This window comes from Prionailurus viverrinus, chromosome A1, assembly GCF_022837055.1.
Source record: "Prionailurus viverrinus isolate Anna chromosome A1, UM_Priviv_1.0, whole genome shotgun sequence".
Taxonomy (NCBI): domain Eukaryota; kingdom Metazoa; phylum Chordata; class Mammalia; order Carnivora; family Felidae; genus Prionailurus; species Prionailurus viverrinus.
This window is the reverse complement of record NC_062561.1, coordinates 42758508-42783945: the sequence shown is the minus strand read 5'-3', so window position 1 is coordinate 42783945 and position 25438 is coordinate 42758508. Positions and strand designations below refer to the sequence as shown.

The following is a 25438-nucleotide window of genomic DNA, read 5'->3' as shown; positions in this document are numbered from 1 at the left end:
CTAGAAAGTGCGCAAATTAATTTTCTTTCCGGTCCTGGTTGAGATTCAAATATCCCGTCCCGACCTTTCGCTATCCGCCCTCTCTGCCCTTCTTGCCAATGTTCCTGCCAGCAAAAGCCTCTAGTTGCAGCACCGGGCATGTTGTCTGTTTAACGCTCTCCGGAGATCCGTTGGCCCGTGCTTCCTCCTGAGGGGTGACAGCGCATATCGTGTCTCATACCCTGGTTTGACTCTTCCCTCCCTTCGCATTCTGGCCCCTCCATTTAGTAAAGACAAGTGCGAAATGTGCTCTCGGAGATGAGCCCTCTCTGCACCCCCTCCCCCCCACCATCCGCCCATCGCGGTGTGGGAGGCTCCCCGGATCCTTGCCTGCACTGCCCGCCTGCCTCCCGCGCCGCCCCGGCTCGTCCCACCACCGGTGCTCCGCGGTTCTCTGCCCCTCGCCGCACAGAGCAAACCAAAGGGCGGCTCACGCTGCGAGAGCTGCCTCCGCGCCGGCCTGGGGAGCAGCGGCACTTCCCTCCGGGCCGAACCCTGCTGGGCATGCTCAGTGCGCCTCCTGGAGCCCGGCTCTCCCGGGGCCAGGATCAGTTCTCCGGGTTTTCGCGGCTGCCGAGGGGGCGCTGAGGAGGGGAGGCTGGGAGACAGTCAGCGCCTTGTTCCTCGCCCCCTCCCTCGTGCCTGGCTGCAGCCGCCCGCACCGCAAGATGCGGGCCAATCAGGGGCCGGAGGCGGGGCTCTGGCAGTCACGCCCTCCCTCTGGGCTTATTGAGAGTTATATCAAGAAATTCAGTTCAGAGAGGAGAGAGGAGAGGGAGAAGGAGAGAGGGGCAGAGGAGAAGGGAGAGAGGGAGAGCATGCAAGACAGGAAGGAGCGCCTTAGAGTCTCTGAAGCACGAAAGAGATAACCGATTAGGAATTTTTCGGGCAACTGTCATCCCGGAGAGCAGCCAGAGAATCACCATCACCCCAACTCTGACGTTTCCTACCAGAAGTTAGACTTAAGCAGTATTGACATCGGAGGGAAATGGTATGCCTGATGCTGTGGAAAATACCCCTGAGCTGAAGAAGTGCAACTGGATGTTGTGTGTGTGTTAAATACCAGAAGAGCCCAGACCCCGTGGTGATAGAGACGAAAATGTGAAGAGAATGACTAACGACAAATCTGTGAATTTGTTCTCTGGAGTTGCTAATTTGCCAGCCCGAAGCAACACAATTCACAAGGAGGAAACGTTTTGCTGCTTCTGATTTCTCCCCAAACTGGTGCTACCAGATGCATGGCTTTCTATGTGTTGGAACAAATCATTCCTAACTGCAGCATACCGGGAAAGGGGAAAGGTTGAGGCAACTAACGTAAGTGTAAAGTTTCGCATGCACAATTGTAAATTTTGTGTTTAGATATGTCCTCAGTGTGGATGAGGGATGTTTGTAATTGGGTAGACGGTTGGGGCAGAGCTCACCTACTAGGCTGTATCTGCATCCCTACCTGCATCACTCTGCTGGAACTAATCGCGGGCATCAGCTACCGTACAGCCTAATGCAGATAAGATTAGAGCCTGGGAACTGACCAGTTCTACTCAAGTAGGTAGCTGCCTGGAGCCTTGCACCCATTTAAATTGCAGTTAGGGGAGCATCTAAACAGAAGCCTTTTTACCTGCGTTACTGGGTTGCAGTATTTATGTGTGGCAGATGTTACTCATATTATAACCAGGGATCAGGGTTAAGAAACTGCATTTTTTCCTCTTTTATGTTCAGTAGAAAATATTGTGCTGTTACATGGAAATGTTAGCTGCGTTTTACTTCCATCTCCACACTCTCTTCCACATCTAGGATGAGGAATCTTGTATTATACATTTTTAAAAGTTTTAGTGTGTTTCTTAATCCAAATGGGGATAATTTGGCAATATGGAGAAATGAGAGCAAGGTCTGGGTAGGAAATTTGAAGTGTTGGTATCGTGCTTTTAAGCAATGAGGCTATGTAGTGGCCGGTGACTATTGCTTCTGATGCTGCAGCAGCATGTCCGGGTGCTTGCTTCCCAGTAAGATTGTATTAGAAGGCAGTTGAGGAACTGGGAGGAAAGAAGAGATAGTCTTTTTAGAGGAAAGAGGTGACTCAGTGTAGCAGAGAAGAAAACATCACATTTGACATGTGACAAAGCAATTAGCAGGAACCATAGATAAATACTTGGTGTTTTTCACTTGCACCTAAAAAAACTAAGGGAGGTGGGTTAGAAGCCAGGAGGCGGGTAAGACAGGGGGAGGGGAAGAGGAGAACAAGAATGCATGTTTTGAATTAAACAGTGTCCTGAAAAACAGTGTGGGTGAATTCAGGTAAAAATAGCAGCTGTCCTTAATTCAAAAGTAGATTAATTTCATTTTCTCCTGGCAAATGCAACAAGCAGTGGATATTTAGTGTTTTCATCCACAGAGTTAACTTGCAAACAGTGGCAGAGCAAACTGCCATGTTTACTAATGTGCAGTGGAAAATGTGTTGTGATATTTCATGACTGTGTGTTTTTGTTTACTGAAGAATAATATTGTCTATACGATTGTGTTGACAGTGGCTGTCTCCAAATAAGCGATGAGATGTAATGCATCCTCCAGTCCATGCACGCTTCCTCTTGCAATTCGTGCATCATTCCTCAGTGGAAACCTTTAAACCCTAAAATCCAGGAAAAGAAAATAAATACATTATCATGGACCTGAGGGATTTTTACCTGTTGGCTGCTCTGATTGCCTGTTTAAGGCTGGATTCCGCAATAGCTCAAGAACTTATTTACACTATTAGAGAGGAATTGCCTGAAAATGTGCCCATAGGAAACATACCAAAGGATCTGAACATTTCTCACATCAATGCTGCCACAGGGACCAGTGCCAGCCTTGTCTACAGACTGGTTTCTAAAGCTGGGGATGCCCCTTTGGTGAAAGTATCCAGTAGCACTGGGGAAATTTTCACAACCTCCAATAGAATAGACAGAGAAAAACTCTGTGCTGGAGCCTCTTATGCTGAGGAGAACGAGTGTTTCTTTGAACTTGAGGTAGTGATCCTCCCCAATGATTTTTTCAGGCTGATCAAAATAAAAATAATTGTCAAGGATACCAATGATAATGCCCCCATGTTTCCATCCCCTGTCATCAATATTTCCATTCCAGAAAACACTTTGATCAACAGCCGCTTTCCAATTCCATCAGCAACAGATCCTGACACAGGCTTCAATGGTGTACAGCATTATGAATTGTTAAATGGGCAGAGTGTTTTTGGACTGGATATCGTGGAAACTCCGGAGGGAGAGAAGTGGCCGCAATTGATTGTTCAGCAAAACTTGGACAGAGAACAGAAAGATACCTATGTGATGAAAATCAAAGTAGAGGATGGAGGCACTCCACAGAAATCCAGCACGGCCATACTGCAGGTCACAGTAAGTGATGTAAATGACAACAGGCCAGTGTTTAAAGAGGGTCAAGTGGAGGTGCATATTCCAGAGAATGCTCCTGTGGGCACCTCTGTAATTCAGCTCCATGCCACTGATGCAGATATAGGCAGCAATGCTGAAATCCGGTACATTTTTGGTGCCCAGGTCGCCCCTGCAACCAAAAGGCTCTTTGCTTTAAATAATACTACTGGGCTGATTACAGTTCAGAGGTCCCTAGATCGAGAGGAGACAGCCATTCACAAAGTGACAGTGCTGGCTAGTGATGGCAGCTCCACTCCTGCTCGAGCAACGGTTACCATCAATGTCACTGATGTAAATGATAACCCTCCTAACATAGACCTCAGGTACATTATAAGTCCCATCAATGGCACAGTGTATTTATCTGAGAAAGATCCTGTCAATACAAAGATTGCCCTAATTACAGTTTCAGATAAGGACACAGATGTGAATGGCAAAGTGATCTGTTTTATTGAAAGAGAGGTCCCATTTCATTTGAAGGCAGTATACGATAACCAATATTTGTTAGAGACCTCCTCTTTGTTGGACTATGAGGGCACCAAAGAATTCAGCTTTAAAATTGTTGCCTCTGATTCTGGGAAACCCAGTTTAAATCAGACTGCCCTGGTAAGGGTTAAGCTTGAGGACGAAAATGACAACCCACCAATTTTCAACCAGCCTGTAATTGAGCTGTCAGTTTCTGAAAACAACCGACGTGGGTTATACTTAACAACTATTAGTGCCACAGATGAAGACAGTGGGAAAAATGCGGACATTGTTTATCAGCTTGGACCGAATGCCTCCTTCTTTGATTTGGACCGAAAGACAGGAGTTTTGACAGCCTCCAGAGTCTTTGACAGAGAAGAACAGGAGCGGTTCATTTTTACAGTAACTGCCAGGGACAATGGAACCCCTCCCCTCCAAAGCCAAGCGGCCGTGATAGTTACTGTTCTGGATGAGAATGACAATAGCCCCAAGTTTACTCATAATCATTTTCAATTTTTTGTGTCTGAGAATCTGCCAAAGTATAGTACTGTGGGGGTAATCACAGTGACAGATGCAGATGCTGGAGAGAATAAAGCTGTGACTCTCTCCATTCTAAATGACAATGATAATTTTGTGCTGGATCCCTATTCTGGAGTCATAAAGTCAAATGTCTCATTTGATAGAGAGCAGCAGAGTTCCTACACTTTTGATGTCAAAGCCACTGATGGAGGACAACCACCTCGTTCCTCCACTGCAAAAGTAACTATCAATGTCATGGATGTCAATGACAATAGCCCAGTTGTCATTTCTCCACCTTCCAACACTTCTTTTAAGTTGGTACCCCTCTCAGCCATTCCTGGCTCTGTGGTAGCAGAAGTTTTTGCAGTGGATATCGACACTGGGATGAACGCCGAACTGAAGTATACAATTGTGAGTGGGAACAACAAAGGCTTGTTTCGGATCGATCCAGTAACAGGTAACATCACTCTGGAAGAGAAGCCAGCGCCTACTGATGTGGGCTTGCACCGTTTGGTGGTCAATATAAGTGACCTGGGATACCCTAAGTCTTTGCACACACTCGTGCTTGTTTTTCTTTACGTTAATGACACCGCTGGGAATGCCTCCTATATCTATGACTTGATTCGCAGGACTATGGAGACCCCACTGGATAGGAACATAGGGGACAGTAGCCAACCCTATCAAAATGAGGACTATCTCACCATCATGATTGCCATCGTCGCAGGGGCCATGGTGGTCATAGTGGTGATCTTCGTCACCGTCCTGGTGCGATGTCGCCATGCATCGAGGTTCAAAGCAGCTCAGAGGAGCAAGCAAGGTGCTGAGTGGATGTCCCCAAACCAGGAGAACAAACAAAACAAGAAAAAGAAAAGGAAGAAAAGAAAGTCTCCCAAGAGCTCTCTTTTGAACTTTGTTACAATTGAAGAGTCCAAACCTGACGATACAGTTCACGAACCTATCAATGGGACAATAAGCCTGCCCGCTGAGCTGGAGGAGCAAAGTATAGGAAGATTTGACTGGGGCCCAGCCCCTCCAACAACCTTCAAGCCTAACAGCCCTGACCTGGCCAAGCACTACAAATCTGCTTCTCCACAGCCTGCTTTTCATCTTAAACCAGACACTCCGGTTTCCGTGAAAAAGCATCATGTGATTCAGGAACTCCCTTTGGACAACACCTTTGTCGGGGGTTGTGACACCCTCTCCAAACGCTCTTCCACTAGTTCAGATCACTTCAGTGCCTCAGAGTGCAGTTCCCAAGGAGGCTTCAAGACAAAGGGCCCCTTACACACCAGACAGGTAAACGAGCACTTTTACTGGTCTATAAGTACTGCATACAAGTGCCCAGTCAACCAGTATTAACGTGCCAGTGTGTCTCTTGTTTTGGTCTAACTTTAGCTTAGTTATAAAGAGGGAAAAAAAAAACTTGACCCCTTTTTTTATTCCTCTGGGGCTCAGTCAAGAATTTTTAGAACAGCTTTGAAATTTCTGAGTTCTGATAATTATTTAACTTCCCAGTTTCCTTCAAATGACAAAAGATGAAAAGAGGAAATAATTCCAAAATGTCCCAAGATAATGTTTGCTGAAGAAGAAAACCTGTCCTGTTATGCCAAATTCTGCTCCTGGGGTTTCCAAATTGACTGCTTCAAGATTTTCACGTTACCTTTTGATCTAAAAAGTCACCTTCAAATCCCAAGTTTTAAGTGACGTTTGAAGGTGTCGCTATAATTATTTTGGAGCTGTGGTTGCTAAAGGGGTTAATTTTTTTTAGTCTCTAAACAAGATAGTAGTTTATTAAATGTACATCAGCCGTGAAGCACATGATTGTTGATAGATTGCAACGAAGCCATATAGGAAGCCTTCTCTTTGATTTCAAATGATTTCATTGTAATATAGTACATTGGGTATTGAATAGAAGGTTGGCAAATTGTCCGTAATGGCCAAAGTACTCTTTCAAGAAAAAAAAATAGAAGGAATGCTTTCTCCCTGATATAACCAATTTATACAGAAAAGAATGAATCCATTGTAAATATTCTCCCATCTTAGTAATGCATAAGTGATCTGTCATAACTCATTTTAAACTGTGAAATATGCCATATGAAGAGGGATTAAGAGGCTGAGAAACTCATATTTCAACCAAATCCAGAATTAGTTTTTCTTAGGTCTAATAATTCCTTGTTAATAAAGATTTAAATGCAGTGCTGTCTAATTTATTTCACTGGTGCTTGTCTATTGCCATGAAATTTGAGTGTCAGTAATAGCCTGTAGATGGCACTAGGGTATCATGTCGCTTGTGCTGGCCAGGCGCCCATCCCGCAGTAGCAAGGAAAGGGGGGAGGGAAGGATCAAGCTGGTACTACAGCCAAAGATACCTTTTATTTAATGATAGTTGCTCTGGAGCAACTAGCATTTCAATTCATTTGGTTGCTCTTTTGTGATTAGCTCTCACCACACCAACTTTCTAGGATTTCCTAATCTGAGTTCCACCCTTGTTGGTACTGAGTCCCCCTATGGTGATGGCCCATCTGAATTTGTTCAAAATAAGGAACATATAGATTTCAGAAAATCAAGGAAAGCAAAAATAAATTTGCAGGACAGTATTGACAATTGTTGATCAGTGTTTGAAAACTCAAGAGTTTTTCCTTTTTTTATGTGGGACGTGGGGTGAGATAGAATGTTTTATTGAAACTCTATTTCCCTCTTACCATCTAGTGTTTATTGCTCTGGAATGACTTTAAGGTTTTGTGGTAATAAGATATTCATAAAAGTAATTTTGACAGTGAATCACATAGATATTCCCAGAACAGTAAGCATAATGTCTATCTGTGATTATTCAACTAAAATCTCTACTTCTTAATGTAAAAGATTAGATATCTAGAGCATTTTAAAAGTCCATATACTTAAAGCTTGAAGGCACAGAATTAGAGGAATTAAAATAAGTCCGTGTCAGAATTCTAGAGGAGCATATGAAGTTATCTGATAGAAGTTGAAGTTGGAAAGACTTATTTTTATGTTAACTTCATCAGCTTTTTAAGAGAGGTTGTTTTAAAATGTAGAAGATTTCTGAGCTTAGTAAAGGTTTGTGAAAGAAAGTTGGTAAATAAGATAGTTAATCATGCTAAGTAATTTTTGAAACTAATGGACTTAATGGATTTAATGGACTTAAATATGAAGGTACTATTGATGAAAAGAAAGAAAACGGCTTTTTTATTTACTTTTTAGGTGAAGGTCACTCACAATATGCTGATATTTTATGATTTGCATACTCTCTTGAAAAAAGCAAACATGATTTGAACTTTTCATACAAAATCTGAAATTTGTTTTCCAAAGAAACATTCTGATATTCTTCCAACATCATCTTTCTTTTCATGTAAATGTGGTGTGGATTAGCATTGACGCACGGGCCCACTTTTTCTGACTTCTCCACAAAACTTGAAACTCTATGTAGTACAGTGACATAAATGTTAAGTGCATTTCAGCAAATTATGGAAAAGATATTTTGTTTAGGCTTAGTCATAAGAACATTTGTATGATGTAATCTTTAAAATAGGATGCTGACTAATTCTCTAACTGGAACTAAAGTGCATTTTAGACATTCCTTGAGACCATGTGTTACTGTGCAGTTCTCATTGTAGTCATTTGGATGTTCAGACATAGCTGTAATTCAGTATTATGCTGAAGAGCTATTGAAATGGCTTTGCTTATACCTTTTAGAAATTTTCACGCCGAGAAAGAAAAATTGCAGTGTTGGAGAAAAGGAATACTGGAAGTAAGGAGAAGTGTTGGTGATAGCAATATGTACAATTTTAGTGTAAGAGGCATATTTTCTATGAATGAAGAACATAAATTATATACGATCCTTTTAGGTTTTTTTTTTTTTTTTTTAACTGAACTACATGAGTGTTATCTGAAGATGTTCTAGTTAAGCTAAAATAAAAATTCTATTTTTAGCTCCTTCTCTTCAACTAGTTGCTTTTATACAGAATATGCTCCTGAAGCTACACAATTTTGAAAAAAGTAGGGTTTATCACAACAAAAGCTTTCAAAGGAATTTATAAACATATAATGTGTGAAGATTTTTAGTTGAGTGGGCACAGAGTGCTGTGAACAGGAATACCTTTTTCACTTAATGGTGCTAGTTGATGTGTGAGTAAAATGCAAGATTCTTGAGTAAAGGGCTACCAAATTTAAATATCATTCATCTGTGTTGTGGATACAATGAAAACATAATGTCTGACTCTTCTGCCATCAGGGCATTAGTTCCTATTTTGTCTTTCATTCCCCTGCTGTTTTGCCTTGTGTGACCCTGCAAAGAATGTTGGAAACCATATTCCTCATCCACTCGATTTCACTGAGCTTTCATTTTCCTTGAACATAACAAATCTGTCACTGGATTTTCCACAAATTATTTTGCATGAATTTTCAGAAGTACCCTTATCATTCACAGATTGGGTGGAATTTCCCGTTTTTAAGAAAAGCAAGAGCATGTCTTGATATTTATTTATAAATAAGCAAAGTTCACTGTTATGGGTTTAAGAGGATGGCAAGATAATCAATTCCAGTAGGGCTTTAAGTGATAAAGCTCATTGGTGTATTTTTCTAAAAGGAAAATATATTCTTAGTGGATGTGATTTTTAAAATGTGATATTAAGTTCTCAAACTTTAAGGTGTCTCAGAACGATCCGGAGGGTTTCTTAAAACATGGACCCCACTCCCAGATGTTCTGATTCAGTACCATTGGGGTCAAGCCTGAAAGTTTCCATTGCTGACAAGATCCTAGGCATGCTGATGCTTAGTCCAGAGACCATACTTTGAGAACCACTGCCTCAGCATATTGGAATAAGAAACGTCAGGTCTTTTCCCTTTCAGATTATCATTTCCAGAGTACCTGTTTGTACACAGCCCAGCTCTCACTCAGCTCACTTATTGACAGCCTTTTTATTGTGGCTGGAGGGGCTTTACAGTAAGCTGTTTATTGCTATTTCCCAACCTGGTTGACAGCACTTGGGGAATTAATTTTCTTGGCCCCAGTGTGCTTTTTGTGGGGGTATAAATGAAAATGTAAAAAAAAAAAAGTGACCTATTTACATTTGACAACTTCTTCCAGTAATAAAACAATCTGTGAGAGTTGCATTACAGTCTGGTTGTGGGTAAACAGTCATGTTTAATTTTCTAAATGAAATGCTTATTTTAGAGTTTAAGTATCCTGACTTCAACTGTTCACAATCGAGAGTATTTGCTCATATGTATATCTGTGTATGTATCAAAGAAATTAAACATTGAAAATGTGTGTGCATGCTATACTCAAGTGTATACATGTACTTTTACTACAGAAAGGGAATTGCTTCTATTCCCAGTCAGTTAGAGATACCATACTACAGTTATGATTATTTTTCATTTTTGAAGAATCCCACTACAACCACTGAAGTGCTGTGTCACGTAAAATGCAGAAGACAGTCATAGAATTGCTATTTAGAACAGTGGGAAAATGCAATTGAAAGAAGTGAAGGCAGCAAATCTGAACTAATGTGAGGCTACTAAAAAAAATGTGACGATACTTGAAACTACTAAATGTTGCAGTATATCGTGACAGTTGAACACAGGTGGTATGTGGAGAAAAATTGCTCCCCAAGATGCAAAGTATATTTAAAATGTTATCAGTTGCGATTTTTATTTCCACTCCTTCCCTTTGGCCAAGTGCCCTATGATCAAGAAGTCAGTTGTGAGGTAAAGGAAACCCAGACCCCTTGGATTGATTTAGGAATTTGAAATGAGGATGGGCCATCTATACAAACTGGCTACCTTTCCTCTTGGATTTGTGATACAAATACTTGATTTTTTTTTCAACCTCATACAGCTAAGCTATAAAATTCAAGGTACATTTTAGTATTCATTGCTAATAACCTTGAGGAGAGTAAAAATAAAAGTTGCCACTGTATTAAGCATAGATGTGTCTTCTGATTACTGAATACGTGTTAACGTAGAGAAAACAATTTCAGTAGTTAAAAGACTATCTCCTAAATTTTACAATTATTTCTATATATAGAAACACTCTAAACTGATGTTCCCTTAGTTTCAAGTGAGTCATCCTTACGGTGTTACAGAAGAGGCTTTAACATCACTAAAATTACCTTGCAAGTATTGTACTGCCAAGAATATGTGATATTCTTTGGGTATATGTATAGTCTTATTAAATATTTCAAGCTATAATGTATCTTCTCATAATAGCTCAAATTAAAATATACATGAAATAGTAAAATAGAATTTAGATTTAATGAAAAACCTCAAATCTAAAACCAATTTCCTCATAACCAATTGTGAATTAGTCTGACTCTTGAACTTTCATTTTTTATGTTGACTGACATATGTGAGATGTGCATAAACTATACCCAAAATATTAGAAATGGTCTCTTAATGAATTATTTTTCATATCACATTATTTTCTGTGACAGTACTGAGGTATGAAAGTGAGACCTGTAAATTATTTTCTCAGAAGCATTGTTTCCACAATTTTATTTTATTGTTCAGATTGTTTTGGTTTCTAATTTTTTTTGGGGGGGGTAGGTGGGAATGCAGAAATGGTCCAAATGCTAACTAACCCCCACAGACGCCATGCTGGTCTAGCGGTACCAGACTGAGTGTTTATGGGATCGAGGGCCATGTCAACTTTACTGCTCCTTTATTAGCATTTTCTCAGTTTGACTTTGTCAGAGTTGAACTCTTAGCTTGCATATTATTTCAGACAAAAAAGAAAGTGAGTTTAGTGAATTATTTACCACTTTCACTTAAAATCCCTGCAGTAAGCATTCTCTGAATTTAGTGTGATGTTTTCTTGAAGGAGACCCTTTATTCAAACTAGTCTCTTGCTAATATTAACAAGTTAGTTAATATCTTATATAGTCAAGGTAGTTGGAAACTAAGAATTATTTAGAAATACACGGGTTTTTAAATTTTGGCTTTCTTGACAGCTGATTTTATCTTTAATAGATTTTCCAGAATTCTACATACCAGGGCCCTAAAATTTGTCATTAAAAAAAAAATATGACTCTAATCACAGGTCAGATATTAGTGAGAATTTGGGAATGCAAGGCAGCAGGGGGCTTGCTCTAAAGTTTTCAATATCTGGAAGCATAGGAGTTCAATAACTAATAATGCTAATGTGGTACATCCTTTGTATTAGTTAGGACCCCCTGAATCTGCATCAGATCAGGGGAAAAAATCCAAATGTAGAAATAAGATTTCTCATGTACATTAGGAGATAGGCTGTGCTGTTTAGGATTTCATCAGTTATTTCAGATAGCTGTTAAATCTGTCAAACATTTCATTTGGAAAGGAACACATGCTTTTTACCTTTGTTTGATACAAACCTATTGGGCTGTCAGTCATCAGAAACATAGAACAAGAAAGACATATTACTATGATTGACATTTTGGTTTTGATTTATATTCTTTTTTCCCTAAGCCAAGATTCATTAAAATGGAAGTTCATTAAGTAAGTTAAACAACTACCCTTCCTTAATGGTAAAGGGTAATGGCAGGAATAAAGTGGGAAAACAACCCATATTTACTCTCTCACTCACATTTTGTCCTCTAGACAGTTTGTATCCTATAGATAAGAATAGTACTGGAATTAGTAGAAATTTCTGAGCCATGATATGATTTTAAGGTATTCAGAACTCGAAGTCATTGATTAGGGATAGGTTTTTCCATACTTCTCTGTTATTTACATTATTTAAATATTTCCCCAATTTTAACAGTCCAATCGATTACTGGTCCGTCAGCACATATCACATTTAAAATGATGGACTTGGGACCATCTGTACAGTTGGGGGTGGTGAAGATATAAGCACAATTTGAGGGGCATATTTGATTAATTCTTTCTAGTCATGTTATACTCATTATTCCAGAATTTGTTAACAAGTGAACTTATCTTTTCTTAAAAGGATTCTATTACAGCCTCAGCATTTATTCATTTATATAGATTTTTAATTATGTGGGCTGCAAGGAGGTGGAAATTGGGTTGATTTTACCATGTTTGTATAATATATTTTAACATTCTTCCACAATTTGTCTTTCTATCTGGCCATCTCTGCATTTTAGTATTACCCTGCTTTGTTAATATCCACTCTCTGGCCTTTTTCAGTCTGTTAGCAGTTGATTAAGAAATACTCTAATCCCTTCCAGGATATTGAGAAACTAATGGATTGCAGAGTATTTGGGTCTTTAAGCTTCAATTGTAAATGGTATGAAGAATTGTCATTGAGCTGATATTTGCATATATCTCTCCCAGTGCTAGTTACTTTGCCTCCTTTTTGTCCTCGTAATCTTCAGCTTTCATTCTAAGGATATTTATTTTGGTCGGAAATAAGCACACCAGTGATAAAAATTTGGGATTCACCTCCAAATGAATGCCATCACAGACAGGGAAATTCTGGCACATTTTGCATAGATCTGTATGAACACAGTGAACCCTTCATAAGCTCTTAGATTGCAGGAAATCGGTACTGAAAATTAAGTGGGGTTTTAAAGATTTGCAAAGTAGAGAGCTTTGTATAATGCTGGTATTGCAGGTGCCTATTAAATATGAAGTAAAGGCTTTGTAATACAACCAGCTAACACATTTCCCTCCACATTAGAGTGATTTATAGCCTAGAGAATTAGTCTTGCCTATTTTTTCCAAAAGCAGAAACATTGGATGTGTCTGAAAGAATAAAAATCTCAAACACATGCCTTGGAATAGACAGATTTACTTTTTGATGAATCTAGTTATTCCAAGTGGACAGTGCAGGCCTGCTCACACTTACCTTTGGTACCTCCGATGCCCGTGATCTGGCTTTCAACTCTTCCTGAGAAGAAACTCTCAGTTGTGTGTGTCGACTCTCCTCCAAAAGTAAATCAGATGAAAACCCTAGGTATCCATAAAACCATAGCATTACCATAATGAAGAGGGCTGGCTACTAAGTGAGTGCTCTGATCCTCATAGGAATTGATATTGAATCATTTCTCAAGCTGTATTTTTAGAATTCATCCTTGCTCCATTTGTAAATAGTGTGTGTGTGTGTAGCACGGCATCTCATTCCAGACATACGTGTATTTCAATATATTTACCTCATGACAGTGTTCAGTAAAATGCCTCGCAGTTCTTCAATACTTCACATGTTTGGCCCTGTTAGGTATAAATCAGTGGAAAGAGCCATGTATATTTTTAAATGATTTTACAAATCCTATATTTTTGCCTACTAGAAAGAGCATATAATCCACGTGCAGTACACAGTAGGTATGGTGGACTTGCTGAGAATCTTCATAGATGATTGATTTTTAAAACAAAACTGTTTTTGTGCAAGACAATAGCAACCGCAATTCAGTGAATGAGGTTTTTTAAATTTTTTTCCTCTTTAAACAAACCTCAATATGGAGAAGAATGGAGACACAGAAGGATATATAAAATGAAACCCTTTCTTTTATAGGAAGAAAATGTCTTCTGCTGACAGTAGTTCCATAGTAGATCTTTTCTTTGAGGAAAAAAAAAACAGTGCTTTTTTGGATTCGAAGGATACAACCAATCTGTGCCTCTGTGTGATAGCAGCTGCACGCTGAGGACTTTCAAATACACAGCTACACAGGATTCTGCAGGAAACTTTTTGTAGAAGGTGCAAGTGACAAATGGAGACAAAATGGAGTGAGTTCTGAGTTGTGAGTTGATGCCCTCCTGTGTCATATATTCATGTCATTGAACCAATTTTCACATTGGAAACCTAGAATCACAATAGCCTTACCTCTGTTTGTCAGCTGTAAACACACCTGCACTGGCAACTTTTCTTTCCTTCATTTCTTATCATTCACTAGGTGGATTATATTCATTTATGTTACTTAATATACGTCTGCTTTCTTAAATGTCTTGATAGATTTTAAAATACACAGATAAGTTTCTTGATATATATACATATATATGGATGGATGCATATATATATACATCCATCCATATATATGTATATATATACATCCATCCATATATATATGTATATATATACACATACATCCATATAATGTATGTATATACATATATATATACATATATATGTGTATATATATATATATATATATATATATATATATTGCTCAAGAACATCCCTAAGATATCACAATACCCACAGTGTGTCCTTTCTTCCTAGAAATAGAAGATATCTATATTTTTTCCTTTGCAATTTTTAAAATTGAGTTCTTCTCACTGATACCATTTTCAAGGTGAAGATATAATGCTAAATTTAACTGTATGGATTAATGTTGCCATTCCTAATCTTCAAATTTCCAACATAAAAAAAGATGTCAAAATTTTATAAAAATAAATTCTTTTTGCTGCAGAATTGAAATGAGTATCAAAATTACATTAAGTTGTAGTAAAAACAGACAGTCGTTAGGATATTTTAGTTTGACATGAGCTCATTCTTGGTCTTGACAGCAAAATCTTCTGCCAAGCAGTGATGGCAAAATATGTTGAATTCATTGATTGATTTTTAAACATGGTAATAATTAAGCAAAATCATTTTGACACCTAAAGTCTCTGTTTTAGACAATTAAATTCTGCTTTAGCTAAGGTTATTGACTTCTGGATGGTACTGAAAGCAATACTCCTCAGGGTTTAAACTATTCCTGTAGGACCATCTGTTATTGGCAAGGCTGTGCATCCTCTCCAGCCAAAGCAGTATCAACCCCAGTCGTATATTCAGGATTGTTCAAAACACGGCCCTGGTTCCTCATGATCCTTCAGTCTCAAGTGGTAATTCAGTTAAATCAAATACTGGTATATCATAATTTAAAACTTAATAATTAAGGAAACTGTAAGAAAGTTCTTTAGAGTAAGAGACTGAACCTTTCTTACCTTTGTATTTGCAAGACCAAATCTACAATGCCTAAGAGTGAACTTAGTAGGCATTCAGCAAATATTGACTTAGCCTGAGAGATAAGCTGATAATGGAATCATACTTTATGTATGTATAACAGTTCCATTGATTTCATTCCTATAACCATATAAAGAAGACAATCCATTCTTTATGTAGAAACTGAGATTCAGAAAATGTTGCTTGTTTGTTTGTTTTTTTTCCCAAGTAACATGGCTAAAGCCAATGGCTTTTATTTCCAATCCAGAGCCCTGCCTTTACACTGGTATTTCTTCCTTATGTGTGGCCTACTTTTACTTGTAAAACACTATTTTTAGGCTATATATTAGTTTGAAACATTTTCTTCAGTAGGGATATAATTTCACTGGAAAGGATTGCAACCCATTTATATATTTAAAAAAAGTAAACAAATATATTACAGGGCAACTCAGTGTACCCCAAATTGTTCTTTACAGGTTACCTCTGAGTAAACCAACTCTAGATTATATTGAAATGTGGTAAGCATATGACACCCAAAGCACATCTGTATCCATTGCGGCTGTGACAGAGGGCAAAGGAATAAAGTATATGTGGAGAGTGAATGTTTGGTTTCAGCTGCTGTCCACATTTTCCTCTGTAACATCTTCGGCCTGATGACGAAAGCTCTAATTAGTTTGAAGAATTTTTTGTGGCTGAGGAGTCCTCGTGCTCTCCAATCTAAGAAATTATGATCTCCCTGACACCCTCCATTCATATTTCTGGAGGTCTAACTTACAGATGAGGAAGTATAGGCCTTGTTAGACTCTGCATTTTACCATTTTGATTTTTTAACAGTGAAGTACAATTAACACCTTTATATCATTTATCAGTGTCTTGACTCAATGATTTCAGCATGTAGGACAGAGAGAAGCAGAAAATTAGAAAGCTGCTGATTCTGAGGTACATAAATACTCTTCTGTCACATAAACAGATATCTCTGGTTTCCATTTTCTCCCTTATTCCACACCACTATGTTTGCCCATCATAACATTTTTTTTTCTTAAATTGGGATATAATGGGAAAAGAAAGGGTAAACTAAATAAACAGGGTCAGATTCCTTTGCCTCCTTATCAAAAATTTGTACTTATACCTTTCAATACTTAGATTGAGTCATTACCTCTAAACATAATGATCAATAGATTTACTTTGTTATCTGCTTGATAGGGACAGGTGTTTTAGAGGGAAAAAAGTTGTCACGTGAACGTTCCCTTAATAGACTTTTGAGTCATCTAGACATCACCCTAGAATCACGTATGAATTCTATAAAAAGAAGCAAAATAATAATTGAATAGTGACTAGAGCAGTGTCTAGCTACTATATTAATTTTGGAAAGATAAATTTGGTGTCTAAAAGAACTCACAGGATAGTTTCTCAAGACTCAAATGGGCCTTTGAGACTATTTGGCCTATTTAATTCTTTTTCTAGATGAAAAAAACTGAGACCCAAGAAGTAATTTGATATTTGGCGTAGGAAAAATGACTCCATGAAATGCTACTTAGAAACTGTGACATTGGGCACATCATTTAAATGCACCAGTTCTTTCTTTCCTTGTCTGTAAAATGAGTGTAATCATGCCTAATCCATAAGGTTATCATGAGATTAAGTGAACGGGTACATGGATCCCTGTCAACGTCTGTTCCATGGTAGGCAGATACTTCAAAAAACCCCAAAAAACAAAACCTACCTGCTTTTCTCTCTTTTGTCTTCAAGGATACCAGTTTGCCATTGACAGAGGTGAAGATTGCACTTAATGTGTGTCCTCTTAGTTTTGTTCTTGGTGGTTTTTTGGAATATGAGTTTTATGTCTTTTTAATAAGCATGTCAGCTGTTAATCTGCTTTTGGTTTGGTTTTTTTTTTTTTTTGGATATTTAGGATTTCTGAAAAGTTGGTCTTGTAACAGCATCTGAATAGTACAGACAGGATCCTATGTTTTCTTTTGAACTTAGTCCCTATTGTGCCACATTTATTAATTGCTTTATCTTTCATTTTGAGTATTTCGCCATTTTCATTCACATGTTGTATTTAAAATTATTCTGCTTTTAGCGTTTGTTATTAATTCACTTCCCTGTTGATTACCCATAGGAACTCCACCCGTCTGGGGATTTTCACCTTATACATCACTCCTATTACAAAACAACATATAAGAGAGAGAATCTGTTTCACAGTCAGTACTTAACACAGCTGGAACCATTTGGAACCTGCTGGGTTTTGCTTCCAATTATTCCATAGACTAGAAAGCATCTCCGTTGAAGTAGTGACATCCATGGTGTAATCAAACTAGTTAAAATGCCTTGGAGTATATGGATCATATTTCTGGGATTCATCAAATGTAAGCCAGAAGCATAATAACCAATAGTTTTTTTTTCTTATTTTAAAATACCATATTCACTTATAAATGAGTTTTTAATGTTTGAATATGCAAGTTTATAACATTTGAGTATATGGGTGACATAATAACATAAATGAGACCCAACAAATAAAAATATAACACAATATGATAGTATCTGAAAAAATACCTTTTCTTAATATACCAGAGGTCAAAGTCATTGCCTTATGGTAGCTTAGCTGAAATCATCAAGACAAAGTTATTGATTTGGATTTGGAGCAGAATGTAGTGGGGATTTGTTACTAATTCAATTAACTTGATCAACTAAATAAGTAGATATAGCCAATTTTTAGTTGGCCTCAATGTAACTAGGATTGTAGAAATTAAATTTTTAACTTCTTACTGACCTTTACTACTTTCTCAGTGTGATAAAATTATTTTTGTATTGGCCTTTTAGTTTAGTTCTAATTTTATATATAGACAGTGGCTAAGTAAGAAAAAAGGACTTTAGAACAAGAACAATATGAAAACTTATTCCTTGTGCTTGGAAAAATTGAATCAAACAGATATAACATGACACACGAGTGTGATTTCCTTTAGACTACTGCTTGTTTTATACTAAGATGTAATATACTAAGATAGTGAACAGAGCGGGGATATAGTATGAATATTACCTCGAGTATCAAACGTCATGGAGTTGTAAGGATTATAGCATGGCATTATAGATGTTCAGTAAATTTTACTTAATGTCACCATAAGGACAAACATGGAGATAATCAGGTAAAATGAAGGTAAATGGCAAGAATCAGGCTTCAAGGATTTAGATTCATTGCTTTGGTTAAAAAAAAAAATTTAGTTTTCTCATGGCATCAAGCACATATAAATGTATACTAAACATGGCTAAATGTAAGTTAAGATGGCCACCATTATGTGTTGTCCATCTCAGTGATAAACCTTTATTAACTCTTAGAATAGAGAGGTGATTGTACACCCCTGGAAGTATATATGAGTTTCAGTTCAGATAATGACCAAACACTTATTCTATGAAGAAAATTATATTTCTTGTACTGCAATTCTCACATCTCTCCTTATGTAAACAGGGTCCACTTGATTTTCTCATCTAGCAATGTGAAGGATTTTTTCTGCCTGGAACCCCTACTTGGGTATAAGCCTGACAACCAGACAATATCCAGCCTTATCACTGGAATATTAAACCATGTTATATTTTCCTTAAGGGATACTAAAATGTATTCCAGAATTAATATCCTATAGTTTTAAATGTATGCTTTTTTAAGAATATTTTTTATCTTAAAAATACATAACTGATTTTTCTTGCCAAAGACCTCTACTGATATATACAAAAATTAATCTATATTTTTTTGTTAATTCTTTTATTCAACAGACATCTATTGTGTAACTTCAGTGGTCCTGAAACAGTGTTTGACAGTGGGAAGTTTTAAGAAAATAAGATATTTTATTTGCCTTAAAAGATTCCAGTGGGTTTTAAACACAATACTTTTTTTCTTGGAATCCCCTTACTTAAAATATGAGTTCTCTCTGTTTTAAATTGATGTCATCATTTCCCTGAAATATATTTTTTAAAACCTTTTTTTTTACACTAGTGCTGGAGACTTGATCTTTCAGTAGGGTAATAAAATTCTAAGATCTATTACTTCAATTATAAGAATGCCACATTTAAATTTATCCTTTGGTTAATTTAGAGGGAAATACACTTTTTCATCCTTAAAATCACACTTCTTCCACAGGCAAAGGTGTTAATAAAATATAGTCGCAAGAAAACTTCATTTCTGTAACTCTGAGATTAGCATATTTGCCATATTAAAAATCACTTTAAAAACATGGCATACATTGATAATGTTGAGTAATAACCTTAGTTGAAGAAGACAGTGTTCTCTACAGATGGAGATCCACTTACACAGGGATCCATTTAGAAAAGGGTATTTTGAATCATGATATTCTGCAAAGCAGTGTTTCAACCTTCACCCTTTGAAAAGGCATAAGCATAAGTGGAACAGAGATGTTAAACTCTGGCCAGAATAAATGTTTGGTTTAATTGGTTTTTACCTCCAGATGGTTATGATTTGGGCAAGTCCATTTTCTTTATGAATATTTATCACAATATTTCAAGGAATCGATGCAATAAAATACTAAAAACTAGAGACCTTTATTATATATATATATATACATATATATGTGTATATATATGTATACATATGTGTATATATATACATATATATGTGTATATATATATATATTATTTCTTAAATTGAGAAACATTCATATCCTAAAAATTTGGTTTCCTTTAATCACAGAGGAAAATGTCATAATTGAGCTTTACATTTCAGGCAAGACAGACTATGTTATTTTTAACTGTAATCATTTCTCAAACTAATTTGCATATGGATGATGTTTATATGAGCAGGTCATTTTGAAATTTTAACATAGCATTTAAATGCTATGGTGGTTTTTTGAAAAATAATGCACTTAATGCCTCACCTGCACTTTTTTGTGCAGACATTTTTTAAGATAAATTTTTACTTCCAGCAAATGTACTATTTTAATTGCAGTTAGGCTTCAGTGATAACCATCAAGCTGGTGCCTAACTCCAGAAAGATCTTTCCAACTGTTCTGTGGATACTTAGGCAACTATCTCTAAGAAATTATGATAATGTAAATGAGCTACAAAATTGAAACCTGGTAAAATATGATATACCTTAGAAATAAAATGTGTAATGGCACTTAAATATACTGATTAAAATATAAGCAATTTGGGGGGAAATAATAAATGTATTGCTATGACCCACCATATAACTGATGTAATCCATTTTCAGTGTGAAAATATGGACAGTTAGGTAAGCTAATTTCAAACCAAGAAACAGGATAGATTAAGCTTAGGATAACAGATACATTTAAACAAAGGTTGGTGTGGAAATCACATGAGTGTTACTCTGTTGGCAGTAAGTAATTTCCATACACAATTAGAAATGTGTCAATCTCATCATTACAGTGATTGTTGACTTGGTGTTTTTACCCAGTTTTAATTTCTTATTATGATTTTTGGAAGTGACTATGCATTGCTTTACCAAAGAAAATGAACCAGTAGGGGTTATTAAAATAAATAGATTTTCCAATTTTCAAAACTTTGGTATTTCTTACTAATTTTTGGCAATAGTCCTATCTATCCAAAACCACTTATACTTGGCTGAAGTTTCACTTAGCATCTTAAGAATTAGATTTTCTCATCTGAAATTAGATAATTGGATTCAGCCTTTTTTTTTTCATTTTTATTAAAAATTGAACTATGTCTTTAATTAATAACTTAGTCATCCTTTTTGGCAGACTTACTCATACTACCCAACATCTGTCTGGCCTATTTCTTTTTATCATTTGATACATGTTCAAACAGTGCAAATCAATGTTGACATTGACTCATGAAAAACAATTACAAAATAAACCCTGTGGTTCAGTCTCTCCTGACAATGAACAATTTGCAATATCCCCATTGTATGATCTGTTGTCACTCTCTTGCCTTAGTGTTGATAACAGAGCACTGCCTTTATCTTCTTTGTCTCTGCCTGATTAATTTTTCCCTTCTGAACTAGAAAATTAACTTTTTCCTCCTAAATAAAAAAATCACAAAACAGAAGGACTCTAAAATCTGAAGCAGATTATTGGTGTTTATAATTTGATTAGGAAATTATCCACTTGAAATAGTACGTAGCTACCCTATTTTTGTCAGTAATATTACTCTGATTGTTTTTTTTTTCTGTAGTAAAGCATGAAGATGAATTTAGTACTTTAACTATTGTGAATATTGGAGACACATAGTTTTGGGATAATGTGTAAATATAATTTTTGAAAAGTCAAACTGGTCATTTGGATTGCTGGCGTTTATTATCAGGATGTGTCTTAGAAAAGCTAATTAATGCTTGTTTTCATTGGCAGCCTGTTCATTCAAAGACAAAATAGAGTTAAACTGAAGAAATAATGTAAATAATCAGAACTGTCAATCTGCTGAAGGAAAATCAAGTTTGGGATTAAAAGGACTGAATTGCAAATTAGCTGAAATAGCCCCCAAATATGCCACCTGAATGTCAAACAGCAAGTGCTATTTGCTTACAGGTACATAAATTGGAGCTATGTTTTGCCACAACAGAGCAGCCTACCATATTCTCTCCAGAACAATGCAGAAACAGGGCCTTTCAGGATGGTTCTGAAACCTGGACAGTAGCCCAGGAGTGCTTATTTTTATATCTACTACCTCAGTGATTTCTGAACCATTTGCTTACATTTATCATGACTTACTGCACTGTGCTCTGTCAAATTATGAAAACTTCAGGAAAGAGCAATTCAATCAGGATTTTGGTGGAGGTACTACCAAAAACAAACAAACAATTTTACACCGTAGGTGGATGGGTTTAGGAGTTGACAAAGATGGAGGAAGTACAGTTCTAGGAATGCCACATAGTGGCCACAAGACACATTTGTTTTTGTTTTTCGTATTAGGCAACCTTATCCCACTGCTCACATCTTGAATGTGCAGCAAGAGAGATGCCTTTCTTAACCATATGGCTATATGGACCTGATATTTTAAAAATATTCCTTCCATGGATATAAGGTCATTTGGAAGTTATTTAAAATAAAACCCCCAAACTACTTAATGTTACTAATGCAGGCAGCAACAAATTATAAAGAATCTAAAAGTAATATAAAACAAAACAAAAAACTGCATAGATTAGTGTCAAATGAGTACTCTATGATTTTTGCCTAAGAGGCGTCTTAGCTATTTTGAGCAGTAATTGATGGAATGAGATGTAAACAGTCACTGGCAAGGTGAGAAGCTGGACAGGCTAAGTCTTAAAATCCTGTGAGTTTAGGGAGCGTTGTCAGTGTGAGCCATTCTGTGGACAATACAGTGAATCACAGCTATATGATTAATCAGATCAGTCCTCTATTCTAAAGTACAAAGAGAATGATGTGTTGGCATCTGATTTGGAATTGAATGCTTGTATATTAATGAATTTGTGTAGACTGTGCCCTCCAATGTTTTGCCTGGAAAAGAAATTCATTAGGAATTTGGACAAAAGCAACATGAGATAACCATAATAGAGCTGGAGTAACCTGTATCGAGGAAAAGCTAACATTAAGAAGAAGAATAAACTCCTTAATCCTAATAGTATGTTATCGAGGTTGAAATTAATTATTGAGTACTTTAACATGACTAGTTATTGCTTTATTACTAAAAAAATATAAACATGCTTTAAGCGTATATTAAAGTAACTGGTCAAAATAAACCACAGTAATTTCAGTGAAATAGCAAGCAGTTTCACAGGAGAAATGGGGGGCATTTTGGGCTCTGAAAGAGATCACAATATTCACTTTGGCACCATTATCCCTTTGTTTCTAAAACGTAGTTTACAGTGCTTTGAAACTAGATTTCCAACACCAGACAATGATAATAGCCAACATTTACTTGAGAATTCACTGTGTGCCTGGCATTCTTCTCAACACTTTACATGTATTAACTACTTAAATAGGAACAGTGACCTTGTGAGTCAGGTACTATTATTAATATCTCTTTCATAGCTGAGACGAAGTTAAATGATTTGCTTAAGGTCACAGTTCCTGTAACTGAAGAGTAGTCCAGGACTTGAACCCTCCCAGTGTTCTACCAGAGGCTTTGCTCGTAGTTGCTAGGCAATACTGCCTCTTGATTGCACTTTAAGTTAAAAAGATGAAATTGTGGTGCATCACCAAGAGTCAGTTGTGCCAAAAATAAATTCTTTGTATGAAGGCAAAAAAGGATAAAGTCTACTGCGTTTTGTTTTTAATTCCTTTCACATATGCATTTTGCCGTTGAGCACATGGCACGGTGATGCAACTGTACCTGGGGCTTGTGCACTTCTTTCCAGGTTGCAGTGAACCTTCACAGGCAGTAGGTAGGAAGAGTAGGAAGAGCATTTGTATCTTTTAGGCAGTAGGATTCTGAATGCTTTTCACAAACAGTGGATTTTAGCAATGAATTTAAAACATTCTGCTAAGCTCAAAATAGAACAAGAGTTTTTTGATTATCCTCTTTTTAAACTACTCATATCTGATAAGAAGGCATGGAGAAGAGGGGGAGGTCAAACCATAATGATAACAAAAAGATCTTTCTTCTCCCCGTAGACTAGAATGATGCTTTCTGACTTAAACAAAAAATTTTATTCCAGCCCCTGTTTCTGCATGGGTCAGAAATATCAACCACCGTCCACCTCTGCACAAAGGAGCCAGCTAACATCAGCACGGGCCTTCTCCCAACCTATTTCTAATGTACTGAGGGAACACATCCTCGAGTCTATTTAGAAACATGCATATAAGTTATTGTTTATTCAATTTTAACCATTTTCTTGCTTAGGTTTTTCAGATTTATCACCCACAACCCCCCAAATTATCCATTAATTTTATATAGTTTGATAAATATACCATATTTCATTACTGGCTTAATGCTTCCTTGCTTACAACTCTAACAATAGATGGTAAACACTTGTCAACCTCCTATTGGACTTTTAAGATCCCTCTGAAGTCTGAGAACTGGGGAGAATGATTTCAGCCCTATAGTCAAATAGAATTTCTTTATCATTGATTCTTATAAAGGATGCATTATGATAAAACTTCTAAGGAAGTTGCAGTTCTGAGGTACATTTGAAGGTTAAAGTGAAATACTGAGGTGTTAGGCATACACAGCTTCCCTTATTCAATTTGGCAAAGGAAATCGATTCTGGGTACAACATGCTAAACTTTCTGTCCATTGTGTCCAGTGCATGTGGATCATTGAGTAGCTTTCATGAATGCTATTTTCATTTAGAACATAAATACTGTCACATTCCCAAAGAATACAAAAATTAGCTCTTTGAAAAAGTTTGATATGAGACAAGCAGATTGACTTATCCTTTTAAAACCCTATAGTTTTGAAACTTGCGTCACTTACATTATGATTTTGTGGCCTCAGTTATTATTTAAGGTTTAGTATGATTTGGGGGCAGCAGGTTTTTCTTGATGACCCTTACTAATAAGCTTTAATTGGCAGAAAATTTTCAATTACTCTAATTAAAGAGCAGAATTGAACATGTTGACCAAAGATTCCATGTTGCTAATTAGAAAACAAGAAGCTGGTAAGGGCATACTTTCAGATCAACCATTGGTGTAAGAAACTTAAGTTTATCTGTTAATTTGTCAGTGAACTAGAGTGGCAAGATTTCTTTAAATTATTAAGGTGAGATATTGGAAAAACATAATTCTCAGATGTGAACTCAAAGGCATACAGGCAGGTTACTTTGAACTCAATAACATGTAAGGATAGAAATCAATTTGTGGTAGGGCTGTGAGGAATGATTTTTGTATGTCTGTTTAAAGAGTCATTTTTAGAGAAGTAATCTTTTTTTTAAATTACAGTTTTTTGATGTAACTCATGTTCAATGAGACCAAACATAAAAGCAAACACTTTTAATCATCTCTATTTATCAGGTTTAGGTAGAAGACTGCCAGACTGTTTTGGTTTTACAATAGGTTACAGTCTTATGATAAAGTTCCAAGATGGGGTTTGGAAACTATAATCCTGGCGTGCAGACATGAATATAGTGGTTTAACATAATGTGTTGCTTTAGCTTTCTAGAAGACTTAAAATATGGCTGGAGTTCTTCTGTATTTAGAAACTAAACAGACAAGGCCTTGTGAGAAACTAAATTAATTTTGCATTGACA

General features: G+C 36.8%; 1 protein-coding gene across 3 annotated transcripts in view; it reads left to right on the top strand.

Annotated features, from left to right (window-relative positions):
* The first annotated feature begins 819 nt into the window (after positions 1-819).
* Positions 820-25438, top strand: part of PCDH9 (protocadherin 9) — a 928690-nt gene continuing 904071 nt past the window's right edge. Inside the window, exons 1-3 of one of the 3 annotated variants that reach the window (XM_047867172.1) lie at positions 820-1353; positions 2562-5732; positions 8148-8266. In XM_047867172.1, the coding sequence (XP_047723128.1) occupies positions 2697-5732; positions 8148-8222 (3111 nt within the window). In that variant the 5' untranslated portion in view covers positions 820-1353; positions 2562-2696 and the 3' untranslated portion in view covers positions 8223-8266. Of the gene's footprint in view, positions 1354-2561; positions 5733-8147; positions 8267-25438 lie in introns of those variants that run through there. The other 2 variants (XM_047867180.1, XM_047867163.1) reach the window with 2 other exon arrangements.